Below are 20,300 nucleotides of genomic sequence, written 5' to 3' on the forward strand. Positions count from 1 at the left end.
TGGACTCCACCAGTGAGAACTCAAAGTCAGGGTGTTTTAGATGCAGAAAGGGATCGAGGGGCGGTTGTAAATCGCTCGATTCCTATGGGCAGATCAGGAGAGAGTAGGTCACAAGAAAGAGAATGTGAATACAATGACAGGGATGGTACAGCTTGTCGAGAAGTCCTGAGGGGAGCATTGAGAGGGAAAATGTTGGATGTTGTAAGGCTAAAGGCCGAATTGGATGAGATAATAGGTGGAAATCTACCCCTAGAAAGAATACAGACTTACGAACAAGATGAGTTACTCTTTTTAGCGAAAGATGTGACTCGCAAGGCACGCACAGCTCATGAGAAATTGGCGGAGATGGCAAAAAGATATGGGGTGGATCTGTCCAAAACTAAAACGTTGCAAGGTGACCACCGGTTACAGTATAGTGATCAGGAACTGGAAGATAAGAGACTCATGGGATTAAGAACCCATGTCAAGGATTTGATTATAGCGATGCGAGCATGGATTATGCTCGATAAGTGGGAAGAAAGATGGTCCAAAAAGAAAAGTTCTAGAGGAGTAGTGGGAGAGACGGCACCTCCAGGAGGAGGCGCGATAGCGATAGGGAGTTTCCCTTTAAGGGAAGTACAGAATGGAGGATACGTGCATGTACCCTGGAGTAGAGGGGACTTGGCTGCGTTCACAAATGATTTTCCCAGACTAAGGGAAAAGCCTGTGGAGTGGTACAAGCAGGTTGACCGTTTTGTCAAAATCTCGAAAGTATTGTGGATTGATTTGAATACTTTGTTTGACATTGTGATCCCAGGAGATTTGTGGTCGGCATGTAAGGTTGCGATTGAATGGCCGGCCTCAGAGCCCGACAGAGATTTGCTTACACATGGCCCGTCGCCGATAGTAATGAAAAAGTTTGAGCAGGTAATCACTTGGTTGAAATCGAAGGTCTCGCCTCAAGATACCGATTGGGTGAAGATAGATAGGACAGTACAGGAGCCCAAGGAGACAGTGCATGAATTCTATGAGAGGCTTTTGCAGGCTTTTAAACAGTACAGTGGTATAGAGGCATTGGATACCAAGGATATGGGGCAGTTTGTGTCTAAGTTTGTGTTGGGATTGAGGCCAGAGGTGAGCCTGATGATACAGCAACATTTGATTTGTTGGCAGAATAAGCCTGTGGATGAGATCCTCCGATATGCTAGGTATTGCAGTGATGAAATCGAATCTAAGCATAAGAAATTGAAAGACAATCTGTTATTGGTACAGATGCAGACCGCAGTACAGGGACAGTCTACTGGAGGAACGTTGGGAAGGAGACAGGGAAATTACCAAGGAGGAGCACAGAATGCTCAGGGAATGGGGAGGCCGAGAGGAGTAGATCCTAAGACCGGAATAGATGTGACAGTATTGAAAAAGACCACAGCTTGTCACCTTTGCCATCAGATTGGACACTGGAGACGCGAGTGTCCGTTTAATCCATTAAATCAGATACAGCAGGAAGAAGAGTTGACCCATGTTCCAGTAGCAGACACACTCCTTGTAGTGACGACACCTAGAATGACAAAAGGGGGGGCGAACGTTCCGCAGGTACAAGTTCCCCGACCGCCTAGAATACAGAATATGCAGCAGGGAGCTCGAACGTATGTACAGATGCCTCTATTCGAAGTGAATGGGGAAGGCGATTCCGATCCAGCCACAAGATCGTACTGGTGAGGAGATGATGACTGCACGCTTAGAGCAGTTCTAGAAGTAGACCAAAGGGGACCATTTGTAGAAGCAGAGATTGATGGCCACCCTACGACCTTTTTGGTTGATACGGGGGCTACAAGGTCGACTGTAAGGTCTGCAGTGATCCCGTATCTACCTCTCTCTGGTCAAACAATCCAAGTTGTTGGAGTAGCGAACAGGCAATTGACTAGCCCACTGACGGAACCAATCCCGATCAGAATCGGGAACTTCAGTGATAGACACCAGTTTGTGGTGTGCGATTCTAGCCCAGTCTGTTTGTTAGGAAGAGACCTATTGTGTAAACTTAATTGTACCATCTATTGCACCCCGAATGGAGTGGAAGTCCAGACAAGAGATGATGATGCGACCTTTAAGGTTGCGAATCAGCTGTGGTGCGTGGAAATGTATCCTGCACTTACAGTGGAAGAACTCCCCTTAGATCTAAGGGAGTCTGTGTCAGTCGAAGTATGGGACCTTAGTGGGGAAGAGATCGGATTAGTAAAGGGTGTAGATCCAGTAAAAATAAGAGTCAAAACGAATGTGGAATACCCAAGAACTCCCCAGTACAAATTGTCACCGGAAACTATTGAGGGGATCAAACCTGTAATTGAGTCCATGCTGAGGCAGGGGATTCTGAGAGAAATCAGAGGTAGTCCGTGTAATTCGCCCATAATGGGATTACAGAAGCCGAGTGGGAAATTCAGGATTGTGCAAGATTTGCGAAGGATTAATGAAATCGTAATCCCATGTTGTCCTGTGGTACCGAATCCATCCGTGATCCTGTTCCAAATCCCATGTGATGCGGAATGGTTCACCGTGATCGACTTGTGTCAAGCTTTTTTCTCAATACCTCTGCATGAGGAGAGCCAATTTCTTTTCGCGTTCAGGCTGGAAAATCGTGTGTTAACATGGTGTCGTATCCCACAGGGGTACACAGAGAGCCCATCTATTTTCAACCAGATTTTGAAAAAGAACCTTGAAGGTCTAGTGCTTCCCCAGGAGTCCGTTCTCGTCCAGAACATAGATGATTTGTTAGTGGCGTCAAAAACTGAGGACGCCTGCAGGATTGATACGGTGGCACTGTTGAATTTCCTGGGAGAGAATGGGCATAAAGTGTCTCCAAATAAATTGCAGTACTGTTTGAGTGAAGTACAGTATTTGGGTAACAGGATCGAGAAGGGCAAGAGGAAAATATCCCCAGATCGCATAGAGGCGATCTTGAGAATGCCCGTCCCTACGACTCAGAGGGCAGTTCGAATGTTTTTGGGAATGGTTGGCTACTGTCGCCAATGGATCCCAAACTTCTCCTTTGAGGCAAAGCCCTTACAGAGGTTGACGCACAAAGATGTGAGTGATCCGGTACCATGAGATGAAGACTGCTTAAGGGCATTTCTGAAGTTAAGAGAAGCCTTGTGCTGTGCACCAGCATTGGGAATGCCTGATTACAAGAAGGCATTCGCTTTGTTTTGCTGTGAAAAAGAAGGTTGCGCATTGGCAGTGTTAACTCAGGTCCATGGGAATGTACGTAGACCAGTTGCTTATTTTTCGGCTACACTAGATCCAGTAGCCTCTGCGTTGCCCGGATGTCTCAGATCCGTTGCTGCAACAGGTGTCAGTATCGAGAGATGTGAGAGCATTGTAATGGGTCACCCGGTTACTGTGCATGTGCCACATTCGGTTGAACTATTGATGACCAGGACTAAGACACAACACCTCACGAATAATAGATTGACACGTTATGAACAAGTCATACTAGCTGCTGAAAATGTAACATTGAAGAGGTGTTCTGTTTTAAATCCTGCTACACTGTTGCCAATCCCAATTTTTGATGATGAAGATTGTGAGGATCATGACTGCCTCGATGTGACTGAATTGTGCACCAAACCCAGACCTGATATTGTAGATGAACCACTTTCCGAATCTGATGAAATATTCTTTGTAGACGGTTCATGTTTAAGAGACTAAATGGGTCAGTTGAAAGCAGCCTTTGCTGTGTGTACCATCACTGGGGTGGTCGAAGCCGCTTGTTTAGAAGGAGTATACTCCGCACAGGTGGCCGAGCTCATTGCTTTAACTCGCGCCTGTGTGGCCGCAGCCCAGATCCGTGTAACGATTTATACGGACAGCCAGTACGAGTTTGGTGTCGTTCACGACTTCGGACAGTTATGGTCCCAGAGGGGGTTCATGACATCATCTGGGTCACCCATTAGAAATGGAGAACATGTGAGACAACTGTTGGAGGCGTTGCAAGGCCCCGATGAGATTGCAGTAGTGAAGTGTGCTGCTCATACGAGAGGAAATGATTTCGTATCTCTTCGAAATAGCTATGCCGACGAAGTGGCCCGATTTTGTGCAGAGCAGGGGTGCAATTTTACAGAGCGACACATGAGGGGAAATGAGGAGACCACTGATCTCAGCATGATGTTGGCGATGGCCGATACATGGGAGGAGTTGAAACAGTTGCAAGATGAGGTGTCTGAAGAAGAACGAGATAGTTGGGTACGAGCTGGGTGTGAAAAGGGAGATGTGGATGTTTGGGTTTCAAATGATGGAAGAGCGGTGTTACCGGAATGTTTGTTAAATCCAATGGCGCGATTGATACATGGTGCTGTGCATCCTGGCAGGGACGCGATGGTGCGAGTGTTTCGACTGACATGGTACAATACGAAGTTTCGGGCAGCAGCAGAAGCTGTATGTCAGAGATGTGTCACCTGTCAACAAATGAATGTAGGGAAAAGGACAGCTGTGACGATGAGTCATATAGGGAGATCAGGTGGCCCTTTCAACAGGATGCAGTTAGATTTCATTGAGATGCCAAAGTGTAATGGGTTGAGGTACATATTAGTCGTGGTGTGTGTCTTTTCCAGGTGGGTGGAGGCTTACCCGACACGCAGGTGTGACACTCTAACTGTAGCTAAGTTGCTGTTGAGAGAGCTCATCCCGAGGTTCGGGGTCCCGACCTCTTTGGAATCGGACAGAGGAACGCATTTCCACAGTGAATTGATGAAGTTGCTATGTGCTGCCTTGAACATAGATCAAAGGTTGCATTGCAGTTATAGACCAGAGGCTTCTGGGATAGTCGAACAAGTTAATGGGACGTTGAAAGCCCGAATGGCAAAGGTGTGCTCCTCCACTCCCCTGAAGTGGCCAGACGCGCTACCCCTGGTGCTAATGAGTCTCCGAAGTGTGCCAGATAGGAGGACTGGATTATCGCCCCATGAGATATTGATGGGGAGAGCGATGCGTGTGCCAGCAATACCAGCCTCTGCATTAATAAATATCACTGATGATGTTATTCTGGACTACTGTAAAGGCCTGGCTGATGTGGTTCATTCTGTGTCCCAGCAGGTGCAGGCGGTAGCTGTTCCATCTGCAAGTGATCTGTGCCACGACCTGTGCCCAGGCGACTGGGTATTAGTGCGGAAACACGTGAGGAAGAGTTGCTTGGATGTTCGCTGGAGAGGTCCCTACCAAATCATCTTAGTCACGAACACTGCAGTGAAGTGTGGGGGACTACCGAACTGGGTGCATGCCTCCCATACCCGTAGAGTTCCAGCACCCTTGGAAGATACAGCCCCTCTTGTAAGTGAAAACCCAGCTGAGGTGGCAGGGCCATCTGAGAGGGCAAGTCAAGCTGTAAGGGTGGCTGACGCAGCTGGTTGTGCACTGGAACAAGCCTTAAGCGAAGGAGAGAGAGATTCTGAATCAGAATCAGAAGAAGGTGCATTCGGCGGGGAAGAGCCAAATCTTCCTGGAGCAAGAGATAGTGCACAGGGTATCGGAAGGGAGAGCAGAGGTGTCTCAGAAGCAGAAAGAGTTTGGCCCGTAAGACAGAGACGGGAAAATTCCAGAGGGACACCGAGAAGAGATCTTGCCCCAGTGTCGGAGGTGCAGGAGTTGGAGCAGAGCGAGGAAGAACAAGATCCTGAAGCCCCGAGGAGGTCGAGGAGGGCCAGAGTACCGTGTCACAGGTACGCTTCGCCTGAGTGGACGTACGTAGCAACGAATGCTAGGACCGATGACTACAGGGAGGCTGAGATCGATCACGCTTGTCAGTGGTCCACCGAATTTGAGGGCAGAAGTGTTGCTGAAGGTTCCAGGATTGGAAATCGAGGGGGTATTGACTCTCTTCATTCCAGACCCTCCACTCCTGAGTAACATTCGTCTTCTGATTTTGGATACATTGGCTTTCCCGAACTTTGCAGTTGTACCTTCTCCCCAAGAACTGAAAGCACTTAAGCTTGAAATATTGCAAGGGGTCCTGGAGGTGTTGGGACCCACAGTCATTTTAGATTGAAGTTGACTTTGGTTAGGAGGGAGATAAGGGAAGGGAGCCTTTGCGAATCCGAAAAAGAAGGTAGAGAACTGAACACTTAGATATTAGACTGAATGAGAAGGAGACTCTCGCCCATTGCTATAGAACTAGATTCGGAGTGTGGGGGAAAGATGGCAGAACCTAGAAGTTCACACCGTAGGGCGAAGAAAGTGATAGGTACACTCTTAGGAGTAGTCATAGCTGTTATTTTTGCAGTGGTCATAACTTCATATGTAGTGGCTCACAGAGAGGAGGGAAAGATGTTAGGGACACCTACACCTGTTACCATCAGTACAGAGAAAGATATCTCAGGAGATAAAAGAGCGATGATGATAGAAGAAAGTCGTAGGCTACACATGGATTTGTCGAGAGGTGATTTCAAGCTCAATGCATATGCGAAACTGTTGTATGAGTACGTGGATGTGATGGATGCGAATGATTGCTATGTATGCATGCAGTTACCTGCTTCTGTAGATGAGGGTATTAGATACCATCACCTTCCGTTGACTTATGGGATCTCTTGCAGTCTATTGCTTAGCCTGTTTTATGAAAGGAAGCAGTTTGAATACTACTTCTCAAATTATGATACAGTACTTCCCGATGTACCAGCGTTCAAGCATTTGAGTAAGTATGATTATTATAAGTCTCACGAAAGACTTCGGTCTTATTTTATCCCGACTCAAAGTTTGGATACTGCCTATGCACATAGAAATAATTTGACATGTTCGGTGTCAGACACTGAAAAGAAATGTATTGGTCAAGTCGAGGACAGATATAGAAAATTAGCCCAAGATAAAGATGGGGGAAAGAAGTCAACTGATTGGACAGAAGAAGAGAGGCAGCATAAGTCAAGGGGAAGTTATGGACCCATAGCTTTGGACCAAGTCCAGAGAGGAAAAATCTGTGTGTTGCTCGTCCACAGTCGGACAAAGATAAGATTTGGGTGGGACATAGCACATGTTCCCACACCTTTACTATAGAAGATTCAGCTAGGAACTTTTTGCAGGGTCAGATACAGGTAATCCCAACGGTGTATTATGTGTGTGGGAGGAATGCATACTTGAGATTGCCTGAGCAGTGGTACGGGGCTTGTTATTTGGCTGTTATTTTCCCGAAGATATACCATGCCGAGGATTTGACCCTGCTAGAGACAGGACAACACTCCAGAGCACGTAGGGATGCTAGTGCAGGAGCTGTGATTGGTGATATCTTTGGAGCAATCATACCTGGTTTGGGTGTGATTTTAAATGACGTGAAAATACGAAAATTAGCAACTGTAGTGGATGAGTTGTCAATGAACACAGCGAAGTCATTGTTGCTCGTGGATGGAGAGATGTTATCGATCAGGACAATGGTTTTACAAAACCGTCTTGCTTTGGACGTATTGTTAGCCAAAGAGGGCGGAGTCTGTAAGACATTGAAGGTTCAGGAATGTTGCACATATATTCCAGACAACAGCAAAGAGTTGAGGAAATATATAGTCAACATTACCACACTTCATGAAGAAACTGCAATATTAGCAGAAGAGAATGTGTGGGAAAGGATTGGAAAAGGATTTGGGCACGTAGGAAGCTGGTTTGCAGATTTGGGAAAGGGAATTCTTGGATATGTGCTGAAGCCAATTTTGATTGTGGTGGTTTGTGTGGTTTGTCTGTGGGGACTTGTGAGAGCATACAAGTGGCACCGAGGAAACCGATCTGAGAGGATTCTCAGGGGACATGAAAGACGAATGGCACATATGCAAGATAATCAGTACCAAGAGTTGAAAAGAATGGAAGGTTTCCGACAGAATGGAGTGGTTACTACTTCTATGTAGATGGATTTGTGTGATGACAAGTTGTCATCAAAGGGGGGGACTGATAGAGCGGTGCTGATGCGAAAATTGTAGGGGTGCACCATATTCTTGGTTAGTCAGCACCCACATATATATGAACATGTTACCCAAGTATAATGGAAATGTATTCAATGAAATAGAAAAGTAGAAATGTAAACAGGCCTCGAGAGAGGAGAAGGGCCTTTAGTTATTTTGATATATAGATGTGTATATGTAATGCTTAGTATAAAATGTTGTGCATTAAGTGACGTAAAGCCATGTTAGAGGGATGAAGAACGTAAACCTCTTAAGTATAGAACGAATAATTAGAGTTACTAATGATAGAGTGTTTAGTTTGAGGCCTAACCAAGAGTGTAAAGTGAAGGCCTCGTTTATTTTAGCCATGTTTTATTAAGGCGGCAGGATTCTAGCAGAGCTTAAAATACAGTGCATTGTGAAACCTCATGATGTTAGGGTTTTTTTCTTATTCAGCATTTGGCTGCAGGTACAAGGCCATGTAGCTCGTTAGTTAGAAAGAGCCTTTGTTCAAATGGAATGGAGACAGAAGGAGTAGACATGAAGGGAGTGGATTGGAATGTAAAGTTGCAACTCCTGGTACAGAGAAGGCCTGGGACCCAAGGTCGAATTCGTGGATGGAAGAAGAAAGGACCCAAATGGAAATTTACTGAAGAAAGAGGCTGCCTGAAGGGGTGTGCTGAAGGGCGTGTACCGTTTTTTGGGGTTTTGTATTAGGGACAGAGCCCCGTGGGTGGAGCAGACGAGACTTAGGCGAGGGACGGAAAGGAGCAATATAGATCGAGCTCTCATATGGTGAAACTTCTTAGGAAGCTTCACTGCTGACACCTTTTATGCGATCCTCACCTGGAAGGGAATGTTAAGTAGATATGTCACCTTAGAGTAGAGTAGGGACAGAAATGATTTGATTGATGACTTTAAATTTTGATATCACGATTGCCATCTGATGCTCTTGGAAGCTGTAATCCTGTTCATTTTCAGTCGTATGCGAATTCTTCGCAGACTAGCATTTGTATTAATCCCCATATATCTTTTGTGTTTGGTATTGAGGTGCCTATATATTCAGATGTTTTTGCTGATAATAAAAGGTCAACCTCCCAGATTATGAGTCTTCTTTCCTGAGATGTCCAATTGCGGTAAATACGACCTGATAATTGTGTTTCTTCCCTCCACGCTATTCTGCAAGTAAAAAGATCCTGGCGACCTGTGTAGGTTCTTGTAGTTAATTTGGCGAGGTCAAGAACCGGCGTTCCCAGGGCCATCAAAGACTTCACCTGCACCATCCCTGAACTCCACTGCTGAGAGTTCTGAGCTACTAAGTGGTGCCAATACTACTTCTGGGCCCCTGGAAGTTGTTTCTGCTACACAAAGCTGCAAAAGTTATCAAAATCAATGCAGGAAAGTTTCCACACACCGCCGCAGTGCGGCCGAAGAAATTGACACAGTGCCTGTCTGCGACTGAAGAAACTGCTGCAGCCCGAGTTCAGGGAACTGTGTCTCTGAAGTCCCAGACCCACGCACTCATTCGGACGCAGGCCCTGCTGTGCGGCGGAAAGAATCAATGCATCGTGAGATTGTGACTGAAGAGATCAACGCAGTGCATGTTTGCCACCACCACATTGACCTCCAACGCATTAAGATTACTACGTATCTCACCTGTGGGCCAGTTTTTCCACTGCACTACCCGCAGATCAGAGCCATTTGGATTTCAACTCATCACTTCCCCTAAAGTCCAGATTCAACTCAACACTTCTCCTGTGTGCAGCAAAACTGAGGCATCGCCTCCCCAAGGACTTAGGAATCGATGCATCACTGTGTTTTCTAACGCTTCCCTCCTCTGCGACTTTTTATTGTGTGGATTTTGGCGCATCTAAGGTACTTTGTGTAAAATCACCTGCATTCATAAAGTTCTATGGACAGAATTGCTTAAAACTTTAAAAAGTCATATTTTAAGATCTGTATGTTGGGTTTTTACCGCTGTGGTCTTGATTGGTTTATTTTTTTTAATTGGTGTGGTATGCATTTTTAGTGTTTTCCCTGTGTTATTGTGAGTGTTATGTACAAATACTTTACACATTGCCTTCAAGATAGGCCTGACTGCTCGTGCCAAGCTACGTAGAGAGTAAGCAGGGGTTATCTTGGGTGTGTAATCCCCTTACTCTGACTAGAAGGAAGGGTCCCTACTTGGACAGGGTGTGTACCACTGTCAATTAGAGACCCCCATTTCTAACACTGGTGGCAGCAGTGGAATAGGAGTTGTGTTTGTACTTTGACAATTAGTGATTGATGTACACTATTACTAAGGGCAGACCATTAGGCGACTGCATATCGCTTTTTGATTTTCCCTATTTAGTGATAACCCTTGAAGTATGCATGAATTATGTCTCAGCATGGTGAGCCAGCAAGTGAGGTTGAAGATTTGGTGTATGAGATTGAGAAGTTGCAGTCTTACACATTGTGGTGCCGATTACGATCCGGTAAAAACCGGGTACGAACCGTCGGTCGGAGCGTTTTCACCGTCCGACTCGTACCCGGTCGGAAAACTTCACAAACATGGAATCACGATTCGCACGGAAACACCATTTCCGTACGAATCGTAAAAAACACCGACCGACGAAAATATACGTACGAATGTGATCCGGGAATGCTGCGACGTGACGTCGGGACGCTTTCAGGCAGCGTTTCACGACCCAGGAAGTACGATTCGAACCGACAGCAGTCCGGACGGCGATATTTTCACGGCACCCAAAAAGTGCCGGAAAAGCGAAGTACGGCGCGAAACGACCAGAGTAGGTGGCCCGGTACGCGCCGTACCCCCTCCCCCAGCCCTCGTATGTACGCGCCGACCCCCCCAGCCCCTGTACGTACGTGTCGAACCCCCCCAGCCCCCGTATTTACGCGCCGACCCCCCCCAGCCCCCGTACGTACGCGCCGCCCCCCCAGCCCCCGTACGTACGCGCCGACCCCCCCAGCCCCCATACGTACGTGTCGAACCCCCGTGTATGTACACCCGTGTACGTGTCGTACCCCCCGTGTATGTACACCCGTGTACGTGTCGTATCGTACCCCCACCCGTGTATGTACACCTGTGTACGTGTCGTACCCCCCGTGTATGTACACCCGTGTACGTGTCGTACCCCCCTGTATGTACACCCGTGTACGTTCGAGTCGTACCCCCACCCGTGCAATTATCCGCAATGTCATCCTGCAAGTGTTATGGCGGTATGCCAACTGAGTTTTCTTTTATCTTTCACCCGGATTACCTATAGCGGAAGCAGGCCATGTCGAACAGAGGGGGTGTGGACTTGATCTCATCAAACTCTGGGGCTGGCTACGCTCACTTGACTGCAATGGAAATAATAGCTCCGATGGGGGCTGCAATGCACGAGCGGGCAAAGTGTTAACCATGTTGAAATATTTGAATATTGTGCGAAGCAAGAGGCAGTGCCTGTATGTTAGCCGCAAAAGGTAAAATATGTTCCAGTCAGAAGCTGCTGATCAAAATGTATCAGCCCGAGCCACATTATCATATGTGGGCTATGCACAGAATAATAATGCCATCCCTTGGCGTCATCTACGATACACTTAATTTCACGCTCTTGCTTCTGGCTGGTAGGTCTTTTGTCATGTCATTCAATTCACCCTAAGTAACGCTGAAATCAACTGAACATGCAGGCGCGCCAGGAGAACTCTTGAGTTGTTTAGGTTCTGATAAAGGAAATATTATATTAGCTATTCTTCTTAAAGCCCCTTGAAGTGACGTTTAAAACATACTTTTTAAGCGCACTCCAGTCATCTTCATCCACAGAGGCTTTTCATTCTGCATCAGACTCCAGTGTTGCTAATATTATGAGGTGTCTGTAGTTTTTTAAAACGACAGAAGGCATTTGTTGTGTAAATATATCCTAAGTGTGCTGTTTACAGAAGAATACCTCCGTGCTGAATGGGGTTTCAGGCGCCAAACGTGCAGAGATTCCCACCCACGAGAAGCAATTATTTCTGAAAGGAGTCACACAATGCTGTTTGTCAGTCGCAGTGTTTGTCGGTCCTGCTGGTGCCCCGTGAACTTCACATCAAGTGCTGCAGATGCTGTCAGCTGGCTGCAAACAAACAGAAGAGGAATGAGTGAGGACTGAGCAATCGTGTTTATTCCTAGACAGTCTTACAATTTTGAACCATATTTCATAGTTTATCTACTGTGCGGGATAGTCTGTGCGGTTGTCCGGTTCCTTGCGAAAAGTATTTCTGGATTTGCCCAGCGTCCAGTGGCTGCGTACTCTGAAGGCCTGTGTGATCTCTGCGTTTACCATCTTTAAACGGGGGATGCTCTCGGAATACACAGAGATGGAGATTTCTGTTCTGCCTTTCAGGTGAACGGAGAGCCCTGTGTGACTGTTTGTCATCATGTCTTCTATCAATAAATGCATCGTACACGTCCCGACATCTGTTTTTTTATCTCGTCACCTTGTGGCACGCTGCCTGTGCCTGTGACGCAGGCGTGCTGTGTCCTGAGTGAGATGCAGGTACCGGGAGACATGACACACGAAGGTCAGCGGCCCTTTGCATGATGGAGTAGCCTCGATCTTTGCCTCAATATGTCAGGACCCTTCGGCCACTATAGGGACCAAGGCGGGAGGAAGTAACACCACCAACAATGCTGTTGCGAGAATGCAGCAATAAGCTGAGACTGGTCAGTATTTAAATCCTGATTCATAAAGTTAAACTTACACTTTTGTGTAAGATTAAGATTTTTTGCAAACTACAAAGGTATGTTACGAGCAATATCTTTAGGACTGCATCTTTGTTAGGCCTGGGTGGTAAATTCCGTTCCGCTCGCGGAATTTGCGGAATTTTGGTAATTTCACGTTCCGCGGAGAACGCGGAATTGCCAAAAATACCGTGATCCGCGGCTTCGCGGAATTTTTTTCTTGTTTGCACGTTCAAATGCGTGTTCGTAAGCTATTTCCCCCTGAGCACGCAAACAGCGTTCGTGAACAGGAAAAAAGCATCGTGTACAGGCGGAACAAGCAATTCCGCGTGTTCGCGGAACTCTGCGTGCTCGTGGAGATTTTTTACCGTTTCGAGGAGCTTTGCGTAGCGCGACTACGCAAATTCCGCCTACCTCTAATCTTTGTATGTGCCGAGTCTTGCCACGGAAGCGGAGACTCCGCAATCTTAAAGATATATCATTGGTAAAATTATTTTGTGAATTGCAATGAATCGTAACCTTACACAAAAGTGCAAGTTTACCATTGTGACTCAGAGCCCATGTCATGCAGGCAAAGCCTGCGTCAAAGATGGATCAAGTACAGGGTGTAGACAGACTGAAAAGGCCCTTGCCTTACACAGGATGTCCACAACCCACCACTTCTCTCCATATAAGATCTTGGAAATGCATTTATTTATTTACGTTTTATTTCATATTCATGGAGCAAGCACCACAAACTCATGTGTTGCCAGGCACCACGATCAATAAAGAATGTGTTATCCTATAACAGGTACTACTAAAAAGAAATCCAGGAAGCAGTATGCTACTGAGAAATGTAGCGAGTACATTTCCAAAAATGTTTTTTTTCTCCCCTAAATTATAGCAGAGCATTTTTTCATCAGAAGTGCTTACGCAAAAGAGTTTCCAATCGTTTGGCCTTGGACTGCACATCTCTGGTCTCCCTTCCATTGGAGTTTTGATCTAGGGACAAGTTGGATGGATAGACTACTTGATCGAAGATTGTAAGTACAGACAGGGATGCCTTCATGAATTCGAAATCTAGACATGCTGCTTCAAAGATGATGCGATTATGTACTGGTAAGTAGGAAACTGAGTTTAGCTCTTCCGAAATACATGTAGACAGCAGCAGGCTCATCTGTGATAGGACCATATACAGGGACCAATCTAAGCAGAAGAGGTTACCCGTGAGACCTAAAGCTCCCAGTGTATTGATAAATCATGAACCGTGGGGGTAGGCAGGGGGGGTGACGGTAAACTGACGTATTATCGAGCCTAAGGGCAGTCATTACACTGTGGGTCGAGTCATCCTGAGTTGTATCAACCAGCTAATTAATACTTAATTGTTTAAGGGTGACATGGTCCAGGTAAGCAATATGTGTCTATTGCATACAGATAATATGATGGCACACTGTCCTTAGCTCTTCTGCAATAAACCTACATGTCCTCTTTACAAAGGAAGGTGTTGGCCCGCCATAGTACAGACTTGTTTCTTTCACTTTGCCTCTTCAGTGGATGCCATTTCTCAGATGTGCTGCCCATCACCACCACAAGCTCTTCACCCATCTAATCCCAACTGAGCCTCCCCTCAACAGCCATTCCCTAGCAACCCACTCATCTCCACCTAGGAATCAGCCACCTATTCAACTGCAAGCCGCTGCCAAAAGAAGCACTCACCAGGCTTTGTACTCATACTGACAACAAGGACTCAGGCTCGGTGTCAAACCAGGCAGCCCAGGCACGTGTCTTTATAAGCACAATTCAGAAACATTACATCACATTCATCAGAGTTCTCCCGAAGAGGCTTCTCTCTGTTCAAGTATTACACAAAATGGAAAAAGCTGCAGTCCACAGCAGTGAGCGAACCAACGACCTCTTGCCACTTCTTAAAAATCTCATTAGTCTTGTCAGATAAGTCAGACATCAAGGTCCTATTATGCAAGATGAAGTTAGGGTTGCAGGTTTTTGAAGAAAGATTTGTGTTCCCACTTCGCTGAAAATCTCAATGAGCAGGCATTATCCCCAGTGTTGATAGATTGTGACCCAACAAAAATCCGGCATCACAAGGTAATTAACCCCACAGTCTGAATGAAGTGTATTGAGCTGGGCTCTAAAGTTAATCATTTCCCGCGAGATGAAGTGACCAAAATCGCCCTGGGTTTCATGAAAGGAATGAAAATCGGGTTGTCCTCAAACGTTTGAGAGAAATCATTGAGAAAGCTCAAGAAACGTTTGGAATTAGCGCTGATAAAAAATGTCCTTATAGTAGGCGCATAAACATTCCAGGCATGCAAAATACTGTGCAAATTGGTGCATTTGATGCGATTTTCCCCTTTTCAGCTTAAAGTGGAAGTAGCAATTTCAGCCGTCTGCATGAGTTTCTCATAATGTTTCATAAGTATAGTGGAAGGGTCACTTGTAAAATTATACTTTTTGCTCCTGGAAGCTTTATCAATAACTAAGTTCAAATAGGCGTCCCTCCTGCCAGTGATAAGACTTGATGAGATCTGGAAGCAGAAAGCCTGAGAGTGTAAACACTGCCACTTCTCTTGGAATTTATCAGCTGGGAATGCACAGATACACAGAATCACAACAGACCAGAATGTGCCTAGCCCTCTTCATGCATTAACCCTTAACAACTGTGCACATCTGGGGGAACCTGTTTCTAGATCTATCTGAGGGATGGATCCTGATTTCCATAAAGCAGACCTAGAGAGGAGCTGGAGAGCTCTGAGGACAGACGTCAATGTCCCGCTGTGTTGAACTAATGTTTCTGCAATAGTTTGTATGCAGACAAACAGGAACAGCTGCAAAAGTAGAATGGCTGGGCCTCGAAATTATGCAGGGAGTGAATCAGGTGTTGTCAACAGCCACTGGCTGGTGTTTTGGATAGAATGGAAACCAGCCACGAGTTCATCAGAACACAACTGGGCCAGCGAAGACTCCGGAATAGGGAGATTATGTCTGACCAGCTGTGAAAGGGATTAATATACACTTTCCACTGTACTCAGGGACTGGAAGTGCACTGCATGTCTTCGTTGGCTGTCCACCCAGGGTACAAAAGACTGATCAAGGCATCCATGCTATGTGGAGGAAGAAGCAGCGCAGTTTTGAGTGGACTGCATTAGATCCCGTGGAACCCTTGGCTGGTGGAGAGAGACCCAGAACCGAGGAACCTTCCCGAGAAGCCGAGGTGCATGAGCACAGACCAGGAGTAGCTTTTGCATCACCTTCAAGAATCTGTAACCGTGAGGTTTTCTGGCCTCTAGAGGACTAGTACAAAGCTCCAGCGAAAGGCCCCGCCTCATAATCTATAAACTGTTGGTTAATTCCACTGTGAGCTTTTTGGATGAAATGCAAATCTGCAGCGGGCTGCCGAAAAGAATTAGGGGGCATATTAACTAACCAGGCGATAAAATTATCGCCGCTTTAGCAGCAGAAAACTGCCGCTAAAACGGCGATAATGGGCTTGATAATATGCTCTAAGGAATTCCAATTGAAGCCCATGTTAGACGTCCTTCACATCTAACATGGGTTTCAATTGGAATTCCATAGAGCATATTATTAAGCCCATTATCGCCATTTTAGCGGCAGTTTTCTGCCGCTAAAGCGGCGATAATTTTATCGCCTGGCTTGATAATATGCCCCTAGGTTACCGAAAATAGTGTTCATTAGTTACCATCTCTTACCTTGCCCCGCTGGAGTTTTCTGAGAACCAAAAAAAGTGACTTCGGACTGGAACAAAGGAGCAAAGTCATCCCAGTAGTGAAGAAACCTCAGTGGATACAGAAATAATTCAGCTTTGTTAACTTGGAGATGGAGGCCCCTTGACTGACGGGCTGTAGCAGGAGCACACCCTCAATGCATGTGTTGTATCTACCTGGATCTTGGTTCTGTCTCCTTTAGAAGGCATGTTTAGAATGGGGCTAGGCATTCAATGCGAGATGGTTGGCAAGCGGACACATGAGAGGAATCAATGTCCAGTCCGTGGTTTCACTGGGCTATTCTGCATGTACTGTGTCACGTCTTGGTTATGAACCCAACATAAATATTGGCAACAAGTTGGGCAACGTGACGGTAAGGGTGTGAGCCCTGGCCATTTACTGCACTCTGGTGACTGCCTTCAACCCTGGTCCTGCGGCTACGCTGCCGACTTTGCTGCAGGAAACCAGGGTTCGAGCCTCGAGGTCTCGTCCACATCCTGTGATTCTGGGTAAATCACTTAATCTCCCCGTGCCTGAATACGTAATGTAAATACGGTGCTCATGTACAGCGCTCCAATACCTTCGGGTCGAGTTCGCGTAATACAAAAGATGCAAAAAAAAAAAAACCCTCATGAAATCAGCAGCTGGTGGAGATCAGTTAATCGCTGGTAAGGCTATCCGCCGAGAGTTTACAGAAAGTTAAATGCTGTCTGGAGCTCGTAGGAAGCTGGCCAGTTTGTATTTCTTGTCTCAGCCTCATGTCACAGAGCGTCAGTGGTGTAGCCAGACCTACTGCCATCTGGGCGGCCCCTAAGTTTGCCACCTGGTGGGGGGAGGGGGTGGAGGTAGTCAACACACACGATGTGCTCACCTCGGCTGCCCCCAAAAAGAGTGCCGCAGTGGGTGGACCCCCCCCCCCCCCCCCCCCCCCCCAGCAGACCGTGCAGAAGGCAGCGAAGGAGCTAATATATTTAGAAACAAGAGTGGAGCTCAGAGGCGCAACTAGAGCCAAATTTCGGGGGGGGGGCTGAGCAAAAATTTCGGGGGGGGCTGAACTTTAAGCAATCAGCAGAGTGGAGCTGCAGGGGCTCTTAGAAGGGGTGAAACAACAGCGAGGCCTCATTAACATGCAAATGGTCTTTTAAAGACCTGTGAAGTGCTCGGGTGCGGCTGCTTTTTTGCCCGGGAAGGTGTCTCATCCCGGGCTGCCACACACGACGGGGGGGGGGCTGAAGCCCTGTGATTCCAATGGGTGTTGCGCGCCTGGTGGAGCTACCTACACTCCGCCTGGAAAGCAATATATTAAAAGGGTATTTTGGTGCTAAATAACAGATGTTTACTGTTACCCAATTCAATTGCACTCATTTTATAGACCTCAGAAGGATGCAAGACTGAGTGGGTCCACTGGGATTAGAACCTGTGACCATAAGGTCTAGCACAGCCCCCCCACAGTGAATGCATTAGTCCTTTAAGCCACCAGACCCGGCAAACAAGATCTACTAAATGCCAAAAACAATGTGTGGTGGCCATTTTGATTGATTTGGGAATGTTTCATTGTTGTGCATAGTAAATTCGGCGTTTATGTGACTCCGTGAGAGAGTGCATACATAGCTTCAATCTGAAACAACTGTTTGAAGGAGGCAGGTGTCCAGTGATAGACACATATTAAGGCTGGTATACCGTTGTGCAGTCTAGTAGTGGAAGGGGCGGAGCAGGGGAGGAGCAAGGGGAAGAGGAGGTGCGGGGAAAGGAGACGGCAGTTAGTGTAAGGATGGCGAGTGAGACGGCAGGAATAAAGTGCTATTGAAGAAAGTGCAGTGTCTGTCGTCATTGGGGGGGCCACCGCTAAACACGACAGCTGGCGACGAGGGTGGGATGAGCAGCAGGCTCTCCCGAACCCCAACGTGCGATCGAGCCCGCCCGAGTGCGGGTGGCTGAGGAAGACGGCCGGAGCGCTAACACGTGCGCGGTGCAACCGGAGTTTGAACCGGGGCCAGTGGGCCGAAGAAAGGAGGACGTAAGGAGTAGGGAGAAACTCCAACCCTGCTCGAGTTCTCTCCCCCCCACGAGAGTCGAGTGCTCAACAAGAGTGACCCCGCCGTATGAGAGCCCCCCCCCGCGTAAGGTGGAAGACGCGCCTGAGCAGCAGCAGCAGTGAAACTCACCTGCCTGGCACCGGCTGCGATCCCACGGAGCTGGTGAGTGAGGCTCCAATAACAGTGCAACAGGCAGAGAGTAGCAGTTGAGCCTCGTGTGAGGCCCTGCGTGTGTGTTGATCCGGCGGCCATCTTGACCACTGCGCCCTCCACGGCCTGGTCACCCCCACGCTGCCCGCCTGCTCTGCCTGCCTCCTTACCTGCTGCCTGCCCGACCTCGGATCCCCAACGCCCCAGCCGCCGCAGGGCCGCCCACCAAGCCCGCATAGGTATTCCCGCTGTTCCCTGCCGCGACCCCGCCCCCCCGCCTGCCGATTGGCCCCCGCGCTCCCTGCCTCCCAGCGGACCCTCCCTCCCGGCTCCCTTCTTAAGGGGACCCAGACCTCGGATCAGGAGCGACCACTGCGCCCTCCACGGCCTGGTCGCCCCCACGCTGCCCGCCTGCTCTGCCTGCCTCCTTACCTGCTGCCTGCCCGACCTCGGATCCCCGGCGCCCCTGCCGCCGCAGGGCCGCCCACCAAGCCCGCATAGGTTTTCCCGCCGTTCCCTGCCGCGACCCTGCCCCCCCGCCTGCCGATTGGCCCCCACGCTCCCCGCCTCCCAGCGGACCCTCCCTCCCGGCTCCCTTCTTATGACGCCCCCTGAGCGACCGCGCAGCGGACGCGCGCAGCGGGAGCACCGATTGAGCGCCGAAGGTGCGCCAAAGGTAAGCCCGTCTGCGCCCATCCGCGCCTGGACCGCGCCCCGCGCCAGGACCCCTGGCCCCCGCAGACCCCAGCCCACCCGCCGGACTTACGCCGCCGCCACCCTCAACGCACTCAACACCGGCCGAATCCCAGGATGCTACCGAGCCACCCCGAGACGCACCCACGGACCCTTCAGCTGCCACTCCTGCAAGTTCACCTGCATCCGGACCTGCACTGCACCAACACTCACCAAGCCGAACACCAGCAGCAACCACCTGAAGTGCATCCTGCTCAACACCCGCTCCGTCCACAGACACGCCGTCCAACTCTGGAACCTCCTCGATACCACAGCTTCTGACGTCGCCTTCCTCACGGAAACATGGATGAACGCCTCCTCAGCGCCCGACATCGCCATCGCCATCCCAGAGGGCTACAAGATCACCCGGAGGGACCGCGGCAACCAGACCGGAGGAGGCATCGCCATCATCCACAGGAACACCATCCGCATCACGACCAACACCGACGACACCCTGACAACCGCCGAACACCTGCACTTCCAGATCCACACCGACACCAAGACCACCCTCAGAGGCACCCTGATCTACCGACCCCCGGGACCCCGCACACCATTCAGCGAAGACATCGCCGACTTCATCAGCCCGCACGCCCTCCCCTCCGCTGACTACATCCTCCTCGGGGACCTCAACTTCCACCTGGAGAACGACAACGACCGCAACACCACCACCCTGCTTGACAACCTCGCCAACCTCGGACTCAAGCAGCTGGTGACCACCCCCACCCACCTCGCCGGACACACACTCGACGCCGTCTTCTCATCCAGCAAGGACATCGTCTTCAGCCACGCCACCGGACTCCACTGGACGGACCACAGCTGCATCCACTTCAGCTTCAGAAGGACCACGATCCACCACCACCAGCCACAGGTTGCACGAAGAAGCTGGAACAAGATCACAGCCGACCAACTCGCCGCATCCCTGAGCCAGCACCCTCCCGCCAGCTCAGCGAACCCCAGCCAGGCCGCCGACAACCTCACGAAGTGGATCAGCAACTGCGCGGACGAACTCGCCCCTCTGAGGACCCCGCCCAGCAGACCCGGCAGCAAGAAGGCCCCTTGGTTCACAGACGAACTC

General features: G+C 48.7%; 1 protein-coding gene across 1 annotated transcript; it reads left to right on the forward strand.

Annotated features, from left to right (window-relative positions):
* Positions 1 to 189: 189 nt before the first annotated feature.
* Positions 190 to 17,743, forward strand: LOC146862532 (uncharacterized). Its single transcript, XM_085643095.1, has 2 exons — positions 190 to 1,289; positions 17,680 to 17,743. The coding sequence occupies exons 1-2, from the start codon at positions 190 to 192 to the stop codon at positions 17,741 to 17,743; spliced, it is 1,164 nt and encodes a 387-aa protein (XP_085499221.1).
* Positions 17,744 to 20,300: the final 2,557 nt, after the last annotated feature.

This window comes from Triturus cristatus, chromosome 2_2 (genome assembly GCF_964204655.1).
Source record: "Triturus cristatus chromosome 2_2, aTriCri1.1, whole genome shotgun sequence".
In the NCBI taxonomy this organism is placed as follows: Eukaryota; Metazoa; Chordata; class Amphibia; order Caudata; family Salamandridae; genus Triturus; species Triturus cristatus.